The 22,186-nt window shown below is 49.2% G+C and overlaps 1 protein-coding gene across 5 annotated transcripts in view; it reads left to right on the forward strand.

Moving 5' to 3' along the window:
- Positions 1-237: 237 nt before the first annotated feature.
- LOC136518804 (uncharacterized) overlaps positions 238-22,186 on the forward strand; it is a 58,593-nt gene continuing 36,644 nt past the window's right edge. For 2 of the 5 annotated variants that reach the window (XM_066512490.1, XM_066512491.1), the window contains exons 1-8: positions 242-565; positions 5,067-5,194; positions 5,285-5,417; positions 10,286-10,442; positions 10,607-10,685; positions 10,897-10,937; positions 16,063-16,179; positions 16,308-16,388. In XM_066512490.1, the coding sequence (XP_066368587.1) occupies positions 406-565; positions 5,067-5,194; positions 5,285-5,417; positions 10,286-10,442; positions 10,607-10,685; positions 10,897-10,937; positions 16,063-16,179; positions 16,308-16,388 (896 nt within the window). In that variant the 5' untranslated portion in view covers positions 242-405. Of the gene's footprint in view, positions 566-5,066; positions 5,195-5,255; positions 5,418-10,285; positions 10,443-10,606; positions 10,686-10,896; positions 10,938-16,062; positions 16,180-16,307; positions 16,389-22,186 lie in introns of all 5 variants that reach the window. The other 3 variants (XM_066512492.1, XM_066512494.1, XM_066512493.1) reach the window with 3 other exon arrangements.

Consider the following 22,186-nt stretch of genomic DNA (forward strand, 5'->3'; position numbering starts at 1 on the left):
CAGTCCATTAGCACCTAACGTTATACCAGTCTGTGTCGTAAATTTGCCCTTGTGGCTGTTTCACGAGCGGCGAAGCTGTCCTTAAGCGCCCAAGCCCTTGGCCGCCCTTAAGCACCGGGCCGGCAGAAAAACGATTTAACGGTCCGTAACACTCCATTAGCACCTAACGTTATACCAGCTCTAAGCGCTAGGGCCGAAGCTGTTTGAAAGGAGTCGGAGCCCTGTCAAAACACACATGCGCTGCTTGATGCCTCTTTTTGCTCCCGGTGACGCCACAACCCAATCCTCGTCCGGTCTCTCCTCTGCTGCAACCTCAGCAGCGCGTCCATTTCACGTGCCCCCTCCTTCCTCCCTTTCCCCTGTCCCCACGCCACCTCCGTTCGCCGCCGCCCGGCCGCGCCGGCGATGGCGACGACGGAGGGGCTTGCGCCCATTACGCGGACCTACCTCGCGCGCTACTACGACAAGTACCCGCTGCCCCCGCTGCCCGACGCCACCACGGACCTCGCCGCCCGGCTTCGCGCCCTCTCCGCCGACCTCGCCGCCGTTGCTCCCATCGCCCCAGGTGAGCCCGCCCTTGCTAAATTTCACCCGCGATCCGCTTCGCATAGTGTCGATCTGGCAATTAGTTCGATTCGTTTGCTCGGATTGCTAAAAGCAGCTAATTATTGCTTTTCTTAATAATAATTATAAAATGATCTCTATCTTGGCGAAGCAAAAGGATGTGAGGGTAATCTGCTCATAGATGTTTTTTTAGTTTTTTCTTTTTTTTTGAAAGAAGAATTTTCTCTGCTTTTAAGAAAGCAAATGTTCGATACAATACAAGGTTTGAGACTCCAGCTTACAAGACAGATCTTAAACGAAAACTAAATCTAAACTTCATTCGAGTGATTCAAGGCTTCCTCTCACTTTTAACAAAAAATAAACCTTTGTGGTGCGGTGCCTCTGGCCGGTTAGTCGGGGAAGGCGGTTGGGCGGAGCAAGGGCAAGGGCAACCTCCACCGGGTTAACATGGTGGCGATCGTTGTTGGCAGCGGAGGTGGAGGGGTGTCGCTGGAGCCGGGCAGGAGGAGCTGGCGGTGGGGGAGTTTGGCTGGAGATGAAGAATACGGTAGGGAGGAGGCACATCCGATGGATTTTAGGGCTAGGCTGTGGTGGAGGACAGCGGATTCGGCAGCGGGGGAGCCGCTGGAGCCGGGTGGTGAGGTGGTGGCGGCAGGGGCGAGCGGCACATCAGTAGGGGTCGCTGTGCAGGACTGCGGGCAGAGGAAGAAGAAAAAGAGAAGAAGATAAGATGGAGAGGAGATTTGATCTGGGCCCTCCATTTTAGATCTAAGGGACAGAAAAATTGAGTGATGGTTGCTCTCCAAACACTTAGTTGTTATCTAGACAGATTCTAAATGGAACCATGAATTACGGTTCGCCAATATCAGAGTTGAAATTCAACATCCATGTCTTGATTTTGTCTGCCACCTTAGAGACTGTTCCTTGGTGCTTCGCCTTGAGCAGCATCGACCACTTCTGCATCAAAGATAAGCCAACAAAGATCACCACAGTACACTAGGAGCTTTAGGAAATTTCCTCTTGATGGCCATCTTGTTTCTAGTCACCCACATTGCCCCCAAAAGACCTGTAATCTAAGTGATATGGAATGCCTATCCTAAGAAACCATTTCTCCATCAAATCCGTAACTGACCTGGGAAACCCATCCTAATTGAAAGTCTCCCTAAGACAACTCCAAACAAAAACAGTTAGTGAGCATTTAAAGAAAATATGTGAAACATCGTCCTTTTTCCCACATAAACAACATGGCGTGCCTCCTGACCACCTCCTCTTATTTTTTCCTTTCTATTTTGGTATTCTTCAGTTCAATGGATTACCTGATGAATGGTTTGAGAAGAAGGCTTTTCATGCTAAAACAGTCAACAAGCTATGATGCTACAACTATTGTTTAATGAGTTTATTTATTATTTGTGTGACCAATTCCGTTTCCTTCATTCCATGTAGTATGGCTATTTCACATGTTCACATCCACCTGCTGCTATATATGTACAAGTGGTCACAACTTGGTTAAAGTTGTGGCTTGATTGATCACTATTGTTGCCGCTCTTTGTTTTCATTTGGAAGCAAAACTGCTTATGATGTCATGCCACCCTTATGGTTACATGGTTGAAGTTGTGTCTCCTTTTGCTGGTCAGTTTTAACCTGCCTACTGAACCTTGTTGAAACCACATTCTTTTCTTTCTTGAAACATGGAGAGCTGTGTATCATTGCATTCAAAAGAAGTAAGGAGAGTACAACACACCCACACACAAATATTGCTTAGTTATATTCGTGCCTGTTACAGACAACACTTGACCAAACCTGAGGAAACTCAAGCCATCAACTTGGCCACCACTTCTAAATGTGCTAATCCCTTAGCGGCAGCAAAGCACCAGAGATGAGCCTCATCAAGGTTAGTTTAATCACTAGCTGAATGTTGGGATTGGCTCCATTGAACACACAGTTATTATGAAAACATCCGCAACATCTAGGCCCCCAAAGTAATTAGTGAATTCAACCATCACTTCGCTTCCCTGTGGAAGAAAATGATAATTCTTATCCACAAATCAAAGAAGCACTTGTCACCAGGGAAAGGCAAGGCGTCTGGTAATCTGTAGCGGTGAAAGAGGAGTAGCCATATTGTTCTAGAGAACCCACAGCTAGACAATATATGATAAATGGTCTCATCCTCCTGTTCACATAGGAGATGTTGCATTAGATGGGGTAATCCTCTGCGAGCCAATCTGTCTGCCGTCCAACATCTGTTATGAGCAAACAACCGGGGGGTGGGGGGGGGGGGGGGGGGGGGGGAGCCATTTCTTTGATGCCCAGGCCTTCTAAATTAATTCCTAAGGCTCAAATGTCACCGACCCAATAAACGTGATCTGTATGCAGACATAGATGAGTACATACCAGATTGAGTAAAGCGCAACTGGTGAACATCTGCACATCAGGTTGTAGTTCCACCTCTGTAACTAGGTCCCACAATTCCAAATATTCAGCAAGCGCAGATACTGTCAAAGCACCCTGAATGTCCGAAATCCAAAAATTCTGATCCAAAGCTTCATGCATTGTATGTCTCTTTGCTTGCCTCTTAGTGACCAATGGAATAGCCTTGGCTCAAGATCAATCCCTAAACTCGTGATACCATGAAAGCAGGAAGGATTGCGTATAATGCGTGCAATGTATTGCATGGAGCCCTTGGACGGTATAAATAGAGTACAAGACATGGGGAGCAAGACACCTTCCCGATACATAGGGCAATAGGGGATTACAATATCCTAACTATTAAATATGCTCTAACACTTCTTGTGCTTTCACCAAATGCTTGTGACCTTCCCAGCAAAATGCTCAATTTAGGAGATGAGTTTGCCATACATTGATGGCATTTGATATTTTGGTTGGTAGAATTGTATTCTGATTGCCCATTTTCATCTTATTGCATTAGCTGAATGCTGGAAAAATGTCAAGTGTTCTCATGGGTTGTGTGCACTTGGTGAAAACTGCAAGCGTGTGATTGGTTTGAGGGTTGAAGGGGGCTGGGTTGGGTTGAACCCATTTTCCAGGATGTTTAGTTTGAGGACCAAGAGGGTTGGGTTCAACCCAAAAGGGATGATTCCATCAATACGCAGGTTCGTCCGATTCCTCCAAAATGGAGAAACCAATCCAACCCACTTCGTCTTCCTTAGCGTGTAGGCAGACCCTCGGGGGCGTGGAGTTTCGGGGATGCGGCGCTTGACGGCTCCGCGGGCGACCTCGGGGGGTGGATCTTTGGGCAGTGCTTGGGGGCGTGCTTGGAGCAAAGCGGTGGCGGTGGAGCTCCTGCGTGAGGGGCGCGCGCAGCACCAGGAGCGGGGTGGCATCGGGTGTGAAGCTTACGCAGGGAGAAGAAAGAGGATGGGGATGACACATGGGGCCTACATGTTAGGGGGTCCTCAGCCCACATCCATTTGCCTTCAAACCACAAATAGAAAATCTAGAACAACCTTGGCCCTCTAACCAAACGTGAGATGGGTTCAACCCAACCCAAAAAAGTGGGATGGAACCAACACATTCCACTTGGTTCCCAAACCAAACACACGCTAAGTTTTTGGAACTATGTGAAAAGTGGAATTGCCAAGGTTTTTAAGAAGTTTTATCTGGATCACAAAGTATACAACGACAATAGGTATATTCTTTGAGTTTTAGTTGTTTACGCCAGAAAAAGTTATTTCGTTGATAGTCACCTATAATCTACGAAGTATATTCAATTTCTTAAGGTATTGAGCTACTATGTAACCAAACATTTACTGATAGGAAAATAAGGTTTGCCAGAAGATATAAGGGAAAGTGCAAAAATGCTCATATGCTTTTCAATTTTGACAACACAAACAAATGAAGAAAATGCATGACAAGAAAAGCTGAAGACAAATACTTATTTCATGAAAAATAAGTAGACTGCTGGGAGCAGGAATTCCGCAAACACTCTTTGACCTACATTTTTAGATAGTACACTTCTGGCAGTATAAGTAAGCAAAGGCAACTCTCGAGCTGGTAAAATACCCCAGTGGCCCCTAAACTTGTATAGGGGTGTCATCTAGGCCCCGGACTATTAACCTGCAGTTTAATGTCCCTAAACTTACTAAGCTCACATGAGCTCGAAAACCTAAGATTGGGCCTTGGCTGCTGATGTGGATGCTCACAAGACATGAACTGGAAAGAGAGCATGTAAGGAGATGATGTTAAGGGATGATATGTTTGTAGATTAACACTAATCATAAAGGTTTGGACCTTAGGTGAGCCACATAACAAGTTTAGGAACGTGAAACTTGTTGGAGCATAAGTGAATTGCCCACCTCTCTCCATCAGCTTAAGCTTTCGGGTTGAAATGGTTGGTGCATGCAACTCATTATAACTGCATATTAATAGTTCCTCTGACAGGTTTAGGGGCCGCTTGTATGTTTCACTATTTAAATACTGTGCCATGTTGTTTGAGGAAAACATGTTTTTGATATAATTGTTTCATCCATCTTGCATTTGGAAAGATGAGGAACTCTTAGAACAAGAAGCGGCTGGCATACCTGCCCACAAAATCGATGAGAATTTGTGGAAGAACCGAGAACAAATAGAAGAAATTCTGTTCTTGATCAACTCATCCCGTCGTCCTGTGGCAGTAAGTTTAGCTTTGTATCTATATAAATCTGAGTATGAGTTTTGCCTTTTATTTGTTGGAGGTCAACATTTGTCATCTACATGCAAGCAGCTTCAACAGAAGTCCACCCCAGAAGATGCTGAGATAGTTTGTACACTTGATGATATAGAAGCTAAATTGAAGGATATGCTGAAGAAGTTAGAACAATTTCAGTTGCAAAAAGCTGACAATGTTTTCAATACAGGTTGATTTTTTTTACTTTGTTTTTTCTTTTCCAGTGATGCATTTCATTAATAGCAAAAAATTTAAATTTCCATTGATGAATCTTAATGCTTATATTGTGACCAAGCCACTGAATACTGCATACTATTAAGCACTCGATATTTTTGTGCTGATTCTCATTTGAGTTACAGTATACATGATTTGGATATCTTCGGATAAATTGCTGATCTGGCACATTATTTCTGCAATGCATTTTATCATTCTATTAGACATGTATTGTAGACATGTACAGTCCTGTATACGCCAACAGGGAGCCACATGCCATCTTCCTCAACGAGTTCCACTCCATGGTGTAGGGCGACTCCATCTCGGCGTAGTGCCAGCGCCTGAAGATCAAGGCCGCCGCCCTCCGCGACGTCGGCCACCCCGTGGAGGACTCGCAGCTCGTCCTCGCCCTCCTGCGTGGCCTCAACCCTCGCTTCTCCAACACCGCCGACGACATCGTCAACTCCGCTGTTCTTCCCACGTTCGCTAGAGCCCATGACATATTGGTTCTCAAGGAGCTCCGCCTGGCCAACGACGAGAAGACCGTCACCAACACCGCCCTCCTCGCCGCGGCAGGCTCTGGCTGCACTAGCCCGGGCGGGTGCCGCTCCACCACTACTACTGCGGCCTCCTCTGGTGGTCATAGCAACAACACCGACGGCTACGGTGGCGGCACCAGCGGCGGACACAAAGGCGGTAGTGGCGGCAAGGGCAAGGGCAAGTGCAAGCGGGGCTGGAACGGCGGCCCAGCCGAGCCGCGCGGTGGAGCTGCTGGTGCACAGCAGGCCGGTCCCATGGGTCCCTGGCTCTGCTATAACCCGTGGGCACCCCAAGGCCCCCCTCCGGTTCAGCAGCAGGGGTATTGGCGCCCTGGGATCCTCGGCGCGCCCCCTCTGGCCCACACGGCGTTCGCACCGGTGCAGCCTCCCACAACCTTCGCACCGCTTTAGGTCTCCCAGCCGGCTCCTATGTGGAACCAGGCTGGTCTCGTCGCCGCGCTCAATCGGATGAATCTCCAGGATCAGCATCCCTGGGTGATGGACTTCGGTGCTTCCTCTCACATGAGCTCCTCGGATGGTATACTCCTTTCCCGCCATCCTTCCTCTCATTCTTCCATTACCGTTGGCAATGGTCAAACTATTCCTATCTCCTGTCGTGGCGAGTCTATCCTTCACACACCCGAGTCAAATTTTCCCCTTCATAATGTTTTAGTTGTTCCATCCCTAGTGCACAACCTGCTCTCAGTTCGTCAGTTCACTAGAGATAACAACTGTTCTATCGAATTTGACGCTCTCGGTTTTTCTGTCAAGGATATCCTGACCCGGCGCGTGATGCTTCGCTGCAATAGTGCTGGCGATCTTTACACCATCCCCGCTGCACCTCCCGCTCCACACGCCAGCATCGCCATCTCCACCGACCTCTGGCATCACCGTCTTGGTCATCCCAGCTCCGCCACTATAAATATTCTTCGTCATAGTGCGTCTATCAGTTGTAATAAAGTAGAGCATACTCTGCCACTCATGTCAGCTTGGCAAACATGTGCGGCTTCCTTTTTCAAATTCCAGTTCATTTAGCTCTATGCCTTTTGAACTTGTTCATTGTGATGTGTGGACATCTCCTGTTGCCAGTATTTCGGGTTTCCAATATTACCCTCGTTTTACTCGATGATTTTACACATTTTTGTTGGACTTTTCCCCTCGTTCGCAAGTCTGAGGTTGCAGCACATATCACAAATTTCTGCAACTATGTATCCACACAGTTCAGTATCGCCATCAAAGCCATCTAGGCCGATAATGGCACTGAGTTCGTAAACAATACCCTCCAGACTCTTTGCCTCTCGTGGTATTCATTTACGCCTCTCGTGTCCATACATTTCCCCACAAAATGGCAAGGCCGAATGCATTCTTCGCACATTGAACAACATAAGCCGCACCATGCTCATCCATTTGCACATGCCTGCACCTTACTAGGCTGAGACACTCGCCACAGCCACGTACATGCTGAACCGGCGCCCTTCCTCCGCCATTCACAATGCTGTCCTGTATGCTCTACTCTACAACAAGCCACCCGAGTACTCCCACCTTCGTGTCTTTGGGTGTCTCTGCTACCCTAATTTGACCGCCATGGCTCCCCACAAGCTCGCCCCCCGTTCCACAGCTTGTGTCTTTCTCGACTACCCCTCTTCCCATAAGGGGTATCGCTGTCTCGATCTATCGACACGGTGCATCATCATCTCGCGCCACGTTGTTTTTGACGAGACTTGTTTTCCCTTCGGACTTGACACCTCCAGGTCCTCGCATAGCGACTTGGATTTCTTGCTTGCAGGTACTACCGTGGCTCCTCCGTCACATATCGACGTTGAGCAACCGCGCCCTACTCAGGTGGTTACTGAGGAGCTGCAGGATGACCCCGCGATCCTCCTTCGCGGGCCTCTGGTGGCTGCTGCACCTATTCGGTTTGTGGTGGCTGCACCACCACCACCAGCAGCCGCTCCTCCACCAGACCGGGAATTCCGTCTGACGTACAGTCGGCATCCTCGGGCACCTCCGGCGCCCCCAACAGTCCAGCCACCTCCCGAGCTGGCTGTTGTAGCGCCGGCACCTACACCAGCACCGCCAGCACCGCCAGCTGCAGTAGTACCGCAGGCACCGCCGGTTGCAGCAGCAGCTCCTGTACCAGCACCCCGGATGATCACCCGGTCGCAGACCGGCACTCTTCGTCAGGTTCAGCGCTACGACTTCTCCGCCACCCACTCTGTCATCTCGCCTTGGCCGACCCTCAGTGGAGGGCTGCTATGGCTGACGAGTACAAGGCACTCGTTGATAACGGGACCTGGCGCCTCGTCCCTCGTCCTCCCGGCGCCAACGTTGTGACGGGCAAGTGGGTTTTTAAACACAAATTCCACTCGGATGGTTCCCTTGCCCGCCACAAGGCACGTTGGGTGGTTCACGGCTTCTCTCAGCGCCACGGCATCGACTACGACGAAACATTCAGCCCCGTCGTCAAGCCTGCCACGATACGTGTTGTCCTCAGCCTTGCTGCTTTGCGTTCCTGGCCGATCCACCAACTTGACGTGAAGAATGCCTTCCTCCACGGACATCTGGGGGAGACTGTGTACTGCCAGCAGCCTCTAGGCTTCGTCGACCCTGCACGCCCTGATGATGTTTGTCTTCTGCAGCGTTCTCTATGGCCTGAAGCAGGCTCCTTGGGCGTGGTACCAGCGGTTCGCCGCCCATCTCCGCCTACTCGGCTTCGTCGCATCCGTCTCCGACACGTCCCTCTTTGTGCTCAAAGAGAGGGACGCTACCGCCTACCTGCTGCTGTACGTCGACGACATCATCCTTACGGCGTCCTCGTCCGACTTGCTACAGCGCATCATGGCGCGTCTCCACTCCGAGTTCGCCATGACCGACCTCGGTGATTTGCACAACTTCCTCGACATCTCCGTCACGTGTTCGCCAGAGGGCTTGTTCCTCTCCCAGTGCCAGTACGCTGTGGATCTACTTCAGCGGACAGGCATGGCCGAGTGTCGCTCCACCTCGACTCCAGTTGACACTCGTGCCAAGCTCTCCGCCACCGACGGAGCTCCAGTCGCCGACCCTTCCCAGTACTGCAACCTTGCCGGCACTCTACTATACCTGACACTCACCCGTCCCGACCTCGCCTACGCGGTCCAGCAGGTGTGCCTCTTCATGCACGATCCCCGCGAGCCTCATCTCGTGTTGATCAAGCGCATCCTCCGCTACGTGAAGGGCACTTTGTCCACCGGCCTCCACCTCAGCTCTGGGCCGGTTGACTCCCTCACTGCGTACTCCGACGTGGACTGGGCGGGCTGTCCAGACTCCAGGCGCTCTACATCCGGCTACTGCGTCTTCCTCGGCGACAATCTGGTCTCTTGGTCCTCCAAGCGCAGACGACGGTGTCCCATTCTAGTGCTGAGGCTGAGTACCCGCGCGGTTGCGCATGCCGTCGCCAGTGCTGTTGGCTTTGTCAGCTTCTCCAAGAGCTCCATGCACCTATTGCTTCTGCGACCGTTGTGTACTGCGACAATGTTAGCGCTGTCTATATGACTGCTAATCCTATCCACCATCGTCGCATGAAGCACATCGAGATCGACATTCACTTCGTCTGCGACAAGGTTGCCTTGGGACAGGTTCGGGTGCTCCATGTCCCCACGACACATCAGTTCACGGACAACATGATCAAAGGCTTACCTGTACAACTGTTCACTGACTTTAGGTCCAGTCTTTGCGTTCGAGATCCTCCCGCTGCGACTGCGGGCGGGTATTAGACATGTATTGTAGACATGTACAGTCCTGTATACGTTGTATGTGGACATGATGTAATCCAAGCCCCATTGGGCTATATATATGAAAGGTCACCCCCCCTAAGAGGGTGCTTGGTGTTTCCCTATCTCTCTACAGATTCTTATGCTTGATGTTTCTAGATGCTGTTCAATGCAATTCATGCTATAATATGTTTCATACTTTCATTACATACTAAATACATCATAAAAACATTGAGTCGTTGTCATATCACTTTTGCTGATTATTTGGAAGTTTTGGATATTTGTGATCTCATGACTGTATAGGGCGCGTTTGTTTCCGTACGAGTTTGTTAGAGTGTGCGTATGTGTGAGCGTGGTGGGTGTGTTGTAATGTGTTTTTTTATCCCCTTAACGCAATGATACGCAGCCCTCCTGCATATTCTACAATAAAAATGATTGAAAGTTTGATATTAAGAACAACGTTTTGCATAACCTTGGATGGTTCATCCCTTAGTTCTACAGTTGAGTACAGGTGCATTCTTAGTAATTGATATTCAATCATTTATAATATTTTGCAGTTATGACATACATGCCCCAAGATTTTCGGGGTACTCTAATCAGGCAACAGCGAGAACGCTCAGAGAGAAATAAGCAAGCAGAGGTAGATGCTCTGGTTAGTGCTGGTGGAAGCATTCATGATCGATATGCATTGTTATGGAAACAGCAAATGGAAAGGTTGCTTATGTGTATCTTTTCGTTTCCAAGACTACATTGTTTTTTTTTCTTCGAATGCACAGGAGAGCTGTGTGTCATTGCATTAAGAAGAAAGAAATACATTTGTTATCCTTGATTGAGTTTTGATATTTTTCTTTTCCCTAATTTTGATATTTAATATGTAGGAGGGTGCAATTAGCACAGCTTGGTTCTGCAACAGGTGTATATAAGACTCTTGTTAGGTATTTGGTTGGTGTTCCACAGGTTAGTGAAATTAGAGTCATCTTCACCATCTCAATCATTTTATTTATGTTAATGTTTTTGTATTAGGTTAGATACTTAGATTGCTGAAAGACATCTCTATTTTAATATCTCTTTATCAAAATAAGATAATTTCTTAATATTTATTATGCCTTTCATCATTCTTTTTGTTAAACAATGACATAATGTGACATTTAGTTTTTTTCTACCTCAGGTTTTATTGGATTTTATTCGACAAATAAATGATGATAATGGGTATGTATGCATGCCTTTTAATTGAAAATTTGAAATGTATGTTACTCCGTTTGTTCTGAAATGTAAGGTATTTTTTTTTTCTCAAACGACGTGGGAGAGCTGTGTGTCATTTCATTAAGAAGAGAAAAACAAGGAGAGGGCGAGAGGCTGGAGGCCAACTCCTAAGCACGCACCACTTGCAAAAGACTAAAACTCGACCAAACAAACCTTGACCTAGGTGCCAGGTTTAGTGACCTCATAAGAGTTCATGGAGAGCTGATGCACCAATTTGCCACAGCGCCTAACACCTCAAACACAAGCATTACGATGTTTCCAGGTCTCCCAAGCCACAAGGATGAATTGAGCCCTTTCTTTCTTTCCTTTGGAATATTTCTGATCACGTCATGCCATCAGCTGCAGAAAGGAGTGGCAGCAGATTGAGGAACAAGGGCAGCCAGGCCCAATTTTTTGAGGATAACCAGCCACACTAGCTTTGTGAAGACACAAGAAACTAGAACATGCTGAATTGTCTCATCTTCTTGATCACAAAGAGGACAAGCATTGGGATGTGGCAGCCCTCTTTTAGCCAAACGATCTGAAGTCCAGCACCTATTTTTGATTGCCAACTAAATATAGAACTTACAACACAGCGGGGCCCAAGATTCTGAGATATGTTATGGCGCAAACTTGGTGGAACCAAGGAAATATGCATTGTAAGCTGACTTACTAGTATAGGAGCCTGACTTTGTTAGGCTGCATACGTCCTGGTCTGGCACTTTTTGCTGCATGGCCAAATTATCTAGTACTCTTCTCCATTTCAAATTATAAGTTGCTTTGACTTTTTTGGTACATAGAATTCGCTATGTATGTAGACTTATATATTATATCTAGATGCATAGCACAATAGATGTATCAAAAAAGTCAAAGCGACTTATAATTTGGAACGGAGGGAGTAGATCCCATTGGAGAAGATATTTTTTTTCTCTCGAAACAACAGTGGGAGAGCTGTCATTTTTTGATTAAGAAGAAAAATTACATAAAGGAGGGGGGGGGGGGGGGGGGGGGGTTGTTAAACCCTCCTAGTACAAACAACCCTGACCAGAATGAAAAGACTCAACTCATTAATGATCTACATGAGCGGCCTAGCCAAAAGCCTATGCAACGTGGATGCCCCAGCCAAGCACAATAGGGCAGCCTCATTGGCAACCAAGTGAAGCAGCACCTCTATGGTAGGCCTAGCACCCTCCAACACACAAACATTTGGGTGCTTCCATATTTAGGATAATGAGGGTACTAAGGCCTTTGCGCTCAACTCTGGGAATGCCCCTTATAGTATAACACCACCAGCTGGAGAAATGATTGTTCATTCCGTGAGGAGCCAAAGCTAGCAGGTTCAATCTCTGCAAAATTAAAGCCCAAGCTTGCCGAGCAAACACACAAGAGATGAGAAGTGTTGGATATTTTCCTCTGCCTGATCACACAGCACACACCGCCGGATGAGGAAGCCCACGCTTAGCAAGACGATCAGCTGTCTAACACCTGTTCTTGATGGTCAACCAAATGAAGAATTTACAACGCAGTGGTGCCCTCTTCTCCAGGTGCGCTTCCAAGGTGCGAACCTAATGCTTCCCAGGAAGAAAGCATTGTACGCCGACTTGCTGCTATACAGCCCCGAATTGGTTAGCTTCCACCTATGCTGATCAGGGATCTCTGGTTGTAAAACCAAGCCATCTACGATATAAATATTCTCGTAGCACTTGCACAGTTAAAGCCCCTCTAATATCTGCAACCCAGCGCCTATTATCCATGGCTTGAGCCACTGTACGTCGTTTCACTGCTTGTATGGGGGATTCAGCAAGAACTTGTACAGTCAGTGCTCCCTAATGTCTGTTACCCATCGTCTGCCATCAAGAGCTGGGTGACTGTCCGCTGTTTTAACTGCTGGCTTGGGGATTATCTTAATTATTAGATTTGGAGCAACTTCTGCCACTGTTTTCCCCTGCAACCAGTGATCAACCCAGAACCTGGTATCTTCTCCATTGCCAATGACTGTCTCAACTCCACTCCAAACAGTACTTGAGCATTATGTGGCACATTAATTGGTAAACCAGCCAATGGCCTGTTTGGCTTCAGCTTTGTGTAGCCACAGCCCAATGTATGTGCAAAGCCCATTCCCATGATCTCTAAATTATTATGCCTAAACCACCATACTGGAGGGGCACGCCACAACGTGCTCCCAGGAACAAGCCACCTACCACAATTCTAGTTTAGATAGTGTCAATTCACACAAGAGCAATGACACTACCCTATGTAGTGTGCTCTCAAAGGCTAACTAAAGAGCCACACCAACCAAGCATGCAAGCTCTCACAACTAGCTACACTAAAGAGCTTGTCAACTAGTTTGCGGTAAAGTAAAGAGAGTGATCAAGAGGGTTATACCGCCGTGTAGATGAATGAACCAATCAATCACGAAGATGAATAACAATGATGACCAATCACCTCGGAATCAATGATGAAGACAATGATTTTTTACCGAGGTTCACTTACTTGCCGGCAAGCTAGTCCTCGTTGTGGCGATTCACTCACTTGGAGGTTCACGCGCTAATTGGCTTCACACGCCAAACCCTCAATAGGGTGCCGCACAACCAACACAAGATGAGGATCACACAAGCCACGAGCAATCCACTAGAGTACCTTTTGGCGCTCCGCCGGGGAAAGGTCAAGAACCCCTCACAATCACCACGATCGGAGCCGGAGACAATCACCACCTCCGCTCGACGATCCTCGCTGCTCCAAGCCGTCTAGGTGGCGGCAACCACCAAGAGTAACAAGCGAAATCCGCAGCGAAACACGATCACTAAGTGCTTCTAGATGCAATCACTCAAGCAATGCACTTGGATCACTCCCAATCTCACTATGATGATGAATCAATGATGTAGATGAGTGGGAGTCCTTTTGCTTAGCTCACAAGGTTGCTATGTCAATGAAAATGTACAAGAGTTTGTCCCTTGAGCCGGCCATGGGGCTATAAATAGAGCCCCCATCAATAGAGCCGTTATACCCCTTCACTGGGCAAAACGCGCTCTGACCGGACGCTCCGGTCATACTGACCGGACGCTGGCCCTCAGCGTCCGGTCGCCCGATGGACGCCACGCGTCACCAGCTTCAAACGCTGTTCGTCAGATTTCAACGGCTGCGAAGCTGACCGGACGCTCCGGTAAAACTGACCGGACGCTGAAGCCCCAGCGTCCGGTCGTTCCAGTAAGCTCCCTGAGGCATGTTTTTTCGACCGAACGCGTCCGGTCCACCTTGACCGGACGCAGACCAGCGTCCGGTGCTCAACCCTACCCACTGTTGCCGTCTGACAGCTCGACCGGACGCAGCCTTTCAGCGTCCGGTCGCTGAGTGACCCAGCGTCCGGTCAGTAGACCGACGCCAGCATCATTTCGACCAACTCCATTTCAACTCTAACTTCTTCACCCTTGCTCAAATGTGCCAACCACCAAGAATTTTGCATCCGGCGCAATAGAAAATAGACATTTCATTTTTTCAAAAGCGCCGACCCAAACCCATCTCAACCCTACAAACACCTTGTGTTAGCATATTTTCACAAATGTTATCAAGGGTGTTAGCACTCCACTAGATCCTAAATGCATATGCAATGAGTTAGAGCATCTAGTGGCACTTTGATAACCGCATTCCGATACGAGTTTCACCCCTCTTAATAGTACGGCTATCAAACCTAAATGTGATCACACTCTCTAAGTGTCTTGATCACTAAAACAAAATAGCTCCTATGGTTTATACCTTTGCCTTGAGCTTTTTGTTTTTCTCTTTCTTCATTTCAAGTTTAAGACCTTGATCATCGCCATGCCATCACCATTGTCATGCTATGATCTTCATTAGCTTCTTCTACTTGAAGTGTGCTACATATGTCATGAGCACTTGATAAACTAGGTTAGCACTTAGGGTTTCATTAATTCACCAAAACCAAACTAGAGCTTTCACCAGGAAACAAGACAGTTGGCTTCATTTACTTGCTCCCAACCTTTTGAGTGAAAGCCCCTTCTTCTCTTGTCAATAGCTTTGATAACCCACTTCGGGATTGTTTGGATGCACTTGTATCCACCTCAATCCATGTGTATCCATGTGTGTTGGAGTGGAACTTAGCAATCATTAGGTAAATAGGGATAGAAGTCAACACCACACAGACAGTAATTAAATGACCTGCTCTATTCATGAGAGAGGCCTGCCAGCCGGGAGGCTGTTAGCCACCTTGTCAATGAGAGGTTGGAGCTCAGTCTTGGTGGGTTTGTGGATTGTTAGGGGAAGGCCAAGGTAGGTGCATGGGAATTCTTTACGATGACAAGGCATAACTTCACAGATGACTGCTAGCTCAGCATCAGAGCACCCAATAGGAGTTATTGAACTTTTTTGCATATAAGTCTTCAGCCCAGAAGCATGACCAAATATCTCTAGAAGCTCCATGATGATACAGACATCAGCACTTGTTGGATGGATGAACTGCACTACATCGTCGGCATAAAAGGAGGCTTGATGCTTAGCATACTGTGCTGAAATTGGCCAAAGGAGATTTTTTCTAACAGTATGGTCAACGAGGAAGAGTTCAGAGCATCCATAGCTAGCAAAAATAGCATGGGGGACCCTGCTGAAGTCCCCGCTGATGCCAAATCTGTTCTCTACGCTCTCCATTGACCAAAACACATGTAGAAGACGTAGATAGCCGCAAGCAGGTCAGATTACACCAGTAGCGACCAAAACCCAGATGCTGTAAAATGTCTTAAGGTGTTCTAATAATTTTGTCCTAAGTTAAACGTCTTCAAGTTTGACCAAAATTATATAAAAAACATAGCAATATTTCCAATGCCAAACAAATATACTATGAAAATATATTCAATGGTGGGTTTGGTGTTGGAAATTTTGCTACATTTTTCTAGGCTTGGTGGTACTTTAGTTTTGAGTGTTTGACTTAGGACAAAACCGAAACACCTACATTTTGGAATGGAGGGAGTAGCAAATAGTGCCCTTCATCAGATTTAAAATGGTGTAGGTGAAGTAACTGCATGCATAATGCATAATGCTCATGATGCGAGTACTTTATCTTACAATCTGAAATTTCTTTCAGACCTATGGAAGAACAAAGAGAACGTTATGGTCCAGCCCTTTACACCCTTACAAAACTGGTGCTTGCAATTCGGTTGTATCTGCATGTCTCTTTGGCACGATATGGACAGAGGAAAATGTGAGAAGTTCTGCTTGCAACCATTTAGACAGTTTCTCTTAGAGCTATAGAAAACATTATAGACTAACTGTTTTTTAGCAGCAATGTGATCCTTCTAGTTAATAATTATCTGCCACTAAAATGAACAGAGAGAAGGATGACATTGCTGTGTTGCAGCAAGCTGTGGTTATCTACACCAAGGAGTTTTTGAAGTTCACTGAATTCATTGGGTAATTATATTTCGTCATTAAATGTATAATTTGTTCAATAGCATATTGATAACCAATGTTCCCTGATGGATGCTCTAGGGCTTCATCAATTATTTTTTCTTTTGCCACTTCCTGACCTCTATCTCTCACTAGCGTCCCCCAACCGCTCTCGGTTGTCCCCACCCCCACCCCTCCTACAATTGCAAAATATCCCTTATCTCATTTGCAACTATTTTGTCACTGCTTAATTCTTTACCACTTTGTTATGTCAAAACTGCTTGACTGTTGAGATTTGAGACAAATCAACAGAAAGTCTAACAGTCAACATATCTTCGAAGTAGTAAAGAAAAATTGCATAAAACTAGTACAAATTCAGTGGAGGTTTTGCTCAAATTGTGCAAATGTTGTATAGAAACTTATCTAAGATTTAAATATTTTTCTAAGTACTTTCCTTATCCAGTTTATATAAAAAAAGGGCGTACCCAGTGTAGAGAGCTCCCGCTCTGTGCGGGGTCTGGGGAAGGGTGTTAGTGGCAAGCCTTACCCTCGCCTGTGCAATGCGAGGAGACCGCGACTCGAACCCGGGATCTTCCGGTCACAGGCGGTAAGACTCTACCGCTTGCACCAGGCCCGCCCTTCCTTATCCAGTTTATATATTGAGAAAACTTTACATCTATATTTCGAAGGTAACCACAAACTTTCATTTGATATCTTTCCAGTTTTTGGAAATTTACTTTAACCAAAATTTATTTTGTGAATGGGCATTTTGTAATCTCTGAAAGAAGATTGATCTTAAAGTAGTGGCCAAATATGATTCTCATTATAAAAGACAATTACTCCCTCCATCTTAAAATATAAGGCGTGCACGTATTTCAAAATTCAAAGTTCGTTATCTTTGATCAACAACTAGACTACTTATATGAAAAGTTTGTGCTTCAAATGTTTTTTTTGAACTTTAAATACAGCAGGGGAGACCCCCACTGTAAGGATTTTATTAAAAAAACAACAACAAAAGAACAACACCACTGTACAAATAGGGAGTGGGGGACAAGAGGGAGCCAGGGGGCTACAACTTGTATTTAGAAATACTCCCTAAGGATTAAACTTTTGTTGCCACAACTGATAAATTATAAGAGTAATTGGTGGTCAAATCATGATTATGGAGACCGCACCAAGTCAAATCGCACCTTATATTTTTGACGGAGGGAGTATTACTTTAAGAACTCAAAATAAATCCCAAAGTAGTGACAAACCATTGTATTATATATTTATATTCTAGAGTACACAAGTCAAATCGTGCCTTAAAATTTTCAGTGGCGGAAGCAATTCACCCGTATGGTTCAAGACAAATGAAGTTCTTGCATTTTTCTTTCCAGCCACACATATGCTACATAATCAATTATTTATCATAGTTTAATTTTGTTTTCAATTTGAGTTGTTATTTAACTTAATACCTTGATGCCATTTTGAGGAGAGTAATTAGATGCCATTTTGATGTCCGAGCGCTCCCTTGGGCCGCCGCCGCCGCTCGCCGGCTCGCCGGAGGCCTCGTGGGCCTAGGCCCACGCACCCACGCTCCCGTAGCGGCCTCTCGCGCACCTCCGTAGTGAACTCCGTGTGCCCCTGGGTCTGCGCCGATCGTTGTGGCCACGCGCCCCCGTGCCTGCGTTGCTTGTCGTGGCCCCGCGCGCCCACATCCGCGCCTCGACGTGGCCTCGCGCGGCTGCGCGCCTCTTCCCCCGCACGAGCCCGCGCTTGCGCCTCGACATGGCCCCGCGTGCTTCTCCTTGTGTCCCGGCCTATCAAGCAAGCAAGTATGAGTCCTCTGGCGGTCTGCACCCCCCATCGCCGCTGCTGATTCCTCGTCGTCGCTGTCCACTCCCGGCGAGACCTCCGCTGGAGTTGAGCTCTCCTCCATGGCTCGCTGTCCACTCCCGGCGAGACCTCCGCTGGAGTTGAGCTCTCCTCCATGGCTTGGCAGGTTTGCTCCCCTGGTGCCCTCGAACTTGAGCAGGGCCCTGCTCTTGCGCAGTTGGTGGAGGACGGGGATTTCTCCCCTGGTAAGAGATTCCAAGTTGAAGTTCTTCACAAGTTCTCTTCATCAGTGCATCACCCATCCTCGTCTCCGGATGGCTCCTTCCTCATGCTTGTGGTTTTCCAAAGATACCTCTTTCGTTTGACTGAAGAGTCGGTTGCTATGGCTCTTCATTGTTGCCTGGGTGGCTCTCCTGCCGGATTTCATGTTTCCTATGTGCAAGATCGACATTTCCGCTTCTCTGTTGCCTCAAAGCATGTGGGTTTGTTGGTTCGTGCTCTTGAGAGGATTACCACTGATCACTTTGACATTTACTTCCAGATGTGGCGTGATGGAGGTGAAAACTCGGAACTCCAACATAAAAAATGGAAAAAGGAAGAGAAGGATAGCTGGTCAACTGTGATCAACCGTAAAAGCAAGCGTAAGATGTCTTCCAAGAGGGTTTCTTTCCATAAAAAGCTGACTCAAGATTCTCCTGTTCGTAAATCTCATCCCAGGGAGCTTTCTTCGGTGATCAAGATTGGTGCTATCTTTTGCCCTGTTATGGGGGCTCCTGCAATGTTTTTGGGAAAGCTTCAGTTTCTTCTGCTCGTCGATCATGCCTGCTCCTCTGGCCCTTCGACAGCTAGGATGGCTGATGTTCCAATCCATAAGGTTTTTCAAAACCTCAAAAGAGATCTCCACGTTAACCTCAACCTTGATCATGCCACCAACACCCAGCCGTCAGCAAGGTTTAATGACGTGCCTACTCCCTGATGGGATAAGTCTCTGTGGTCTTTGTGGGGCTGCAACAGCATGATGGTCTTGCTGCCCAGCATCCTTGACTGGAGGACAGCAGGGACTAGAGGACAGTAGCATCTTGACTGGACAACATCTTAGGATAGCATCTTAGAGGCATCTTAGGACAGCATCTTAGAGGACAACATATTAGCATCTTAGACTATCATCTTGGCATATGCTTGGCTGGCTAGCAGTCTATAAATATGTATCCCCAACCCCTCAGGTTGGCATGGCATTGAGAAATAAATTAGAAAATTGTCTCAACTCCTAGTGTCATCCTCTCTCGATGAGAGTAAGAATTCTGCTACTTTCAAGAGTGAGAATTCAGCGACTAACAACTGGTATCAGAGGCGTATTATCCTGTAGCCTGAGCATCTCTTGCTCATCTTCTCTCCCAGCCCCACAACAGCCCTAGCTGTTGGCAGCAGCAGCTCCTCCGGCCGCTCCTGTGCACTCCTCTCCCTCTGCGGAAGCAGGCCTCTCCCCACGCAGCAGCCCCCCGGTAGCGCGTCATGTCCGCAGGGCAGTCTGAGCGCTCGGTCGCCTCGAGCACGCGGCGTCGGCAGGAGGCCGAACTTGCCGCGGCAGAGGAACGCGAGCGAGCGGCGGCAGAGACCGCTGCGGCGGTGGCAAGGGCGTCGAGGCTGGCAGCGGCGGAGCTAGCAGCAGCTAGAGCGGAGGCGGAAGCAGCGGCGGCGGCAGCAGAGGTCGAGGCCCTGCGCGGCAGCATCAGCAGCTTCGTTTTTGCTGATGACAGCGCAGACGCGGACCTCTAGCTGCTGGGAAGGGAGGCAGGACGAGCGCGGGAGGCGCAGTGGGCAGCCGCGCACGCCCACGAGCGCGGCGGCAGCCCAGACAGGCACAGATGCGCCGGCGGCGCTCCTAGAGGAGGCGCGCACGGCGATGGCGCTCTTGGATGAGGCGCGCACGGCAACGGTGGCGGACGGGTCGATGGAGAGCGCGGCCTTCACAGGCAGCGTGGCTCTCTCTCCCCGTATCGGTACCGACGGGTCGATGGAGAGCGCGGCCGTCACAGGCAGCGTGGCTCTCTCTCCCCCGATCGGTACCGTGGTTACCACGGGCTCCAAGCTGTTGTCAGGGATGTTGGTCCCGGCGGTGGGTGGCCTACCCTCACCAAGACCAACTACGTCGAGTGGGCTGCGGTGATGAGGGTAAAGCTCCAGGTGCGTCACATGTGGGAGGCAGTCCGGTACGGCGATGTCGACTACGACCTAGATCGACGGGCGCTGGATGCCCTCATCGCTGCAGTTCTCGCTTACCAACAAGCGGACTGCCAAGGAGGCTTGGGACGCCATCGCTGCGGCACGCATCGGCAGCGACCGCGCCTGCAAGTCCACACTGCAGGCACTTCGCAAGGAGTGGGAGAACCTGGCCTTCAAGCCAGGTGAGGACGTTGATGACTTTGCCCTCCGTCTCAACACTTTGTTGCAGAAGATGGTGCAGTTCGGCGATGACACCTACGGCGAGGAGAGAGCTGTCGAAAAGCTCTTCCGCTGCGTCCTCGAGAAGTACAAGTAGATGGCTCGCTCGATCGAGTCTCTGCTGGATCTCTCCACGATGTCGATCGAGGAGGCGATAGGTCGCCTCAAGGTTGTCGACAGCGATGAGCCACAGTCTCTCTCGGGGCCCATCACCACTGGTGGGAAGCTCCTTCTCACTCGGGAGCAGTGGCTTGCCAGCCAAGGTGACCGGAAGAAGGGGGAGCCTTCTTCCGCCACAGGCGGCCGCAAGCGTGGCAAGCCGCTCAAGGCGCGCAGAGACGCCCAGGCCAGGGCGCGAGGACGTGCCGAGGGTGATGCCTACGGAGGCGTCCAGGGCGGCGCCACCGGCAGGCACAAGCCGGCACGAGACGACGCCTGCCGCAACTGCGGCCAGCTTGGGTATTGGGCCAAGGACTGTCGACAGCCACGACGCGGCCAGGCCCACGTCGCACAGGCGGAGGAGCCAGCTCTGTTCATGGCACATGCAAGCATCGAGCTACCTCCAGCGGCACAGGCCGCAGCGGCTCTCCTCCACCTTGACGAGCCAAAAGCACACGCCCTCCTCGGCGACAGCTCCGGCAACGACAAGACTGACGGGTGGTGCCTCGACATCGGCGCCACCCATCATATGACCGGTCGACGGGAGTTCTTCACTGAGCTTGACTCTAGCGTTCGAGGCTCCGTCAAGTTTGGGGATGCCTCCGGCGTGGAGATCAAGGGCGTCGGCTCTGTCATCTTCACCACCGTGTCTGGTGATCACAGGCTGCTCACCGGAGCCTACTACATCCCCGCATTGAGGAACTCCATCATTAGCTTGGGATAGCTGGATGAGAACGGTTCGCACGTGGTGGTTGAGGATGGAGTCATGAGGATTTGGGATCGCCGTCGTCGCCTTCTTGCCAAGGTATCCAGAAGCGCAAATCAACTCTACGTCCTTAACGTGTAGGTGGCACAACCCTTCTGTCTTGCTGCTCGTCGGGACGACGAGGCGTGGCAGTGGCACGAGCGCTTCGGGCACCTTCACTTCGAGGCCCTGAAGCGGCTCAGTGCCACTGAGATGGTGCGAGGCCTGCCGTGCCTCGACCATGTGGAGCAGCTATGCGACGTCTGTGTGTTGACGAAGTAGAGGCGACTCCCCTTTCCCCAGCGGGCGAGCTTTCGAGCCAAGGAGAGGCTCGAGCTTGTGCACGGGAACTTGTGTGGCCCGGTGACACCGGCCACACCGGGAGAACGACGCTACTTCCTGCTGCTCGTCGACGACCTCTCCCACTACATGTGGGTGATGGTCCTCGGCAGCAAGGGAGAGGCTGCGGACGCCATCAGGCGCGCGCAGGTTGCTGTGGAGGCGGAGTGCGGCCGCAAGCTGCGCGTGCTGCGCACCGACAACGGCGGCTGAATTCGCGTCGTACTGCGCTGATGAGGGCATTCAGCGCCACTAGGCGCAACCAGACGGTTGTGGGGATGGCTCGGGCCCTTCTCAAGCAGAGGGGGATGCCGTCTGT

Source organism: Miscanthus floridulus, chromosome 17, assembly GCF_019320115.1.
Source record: "Miscanthus floridulus cultivar M001 chromosome 17, ASM1932011v1, whole genome shotgun sequence".
NCBI classification, from domain to species: Eukaryota; Viridiplantae; Streptophyta; class Magnoliopsida; order Poales; family Poaceae; genus Miscanthus; species Miscanthus floridulus.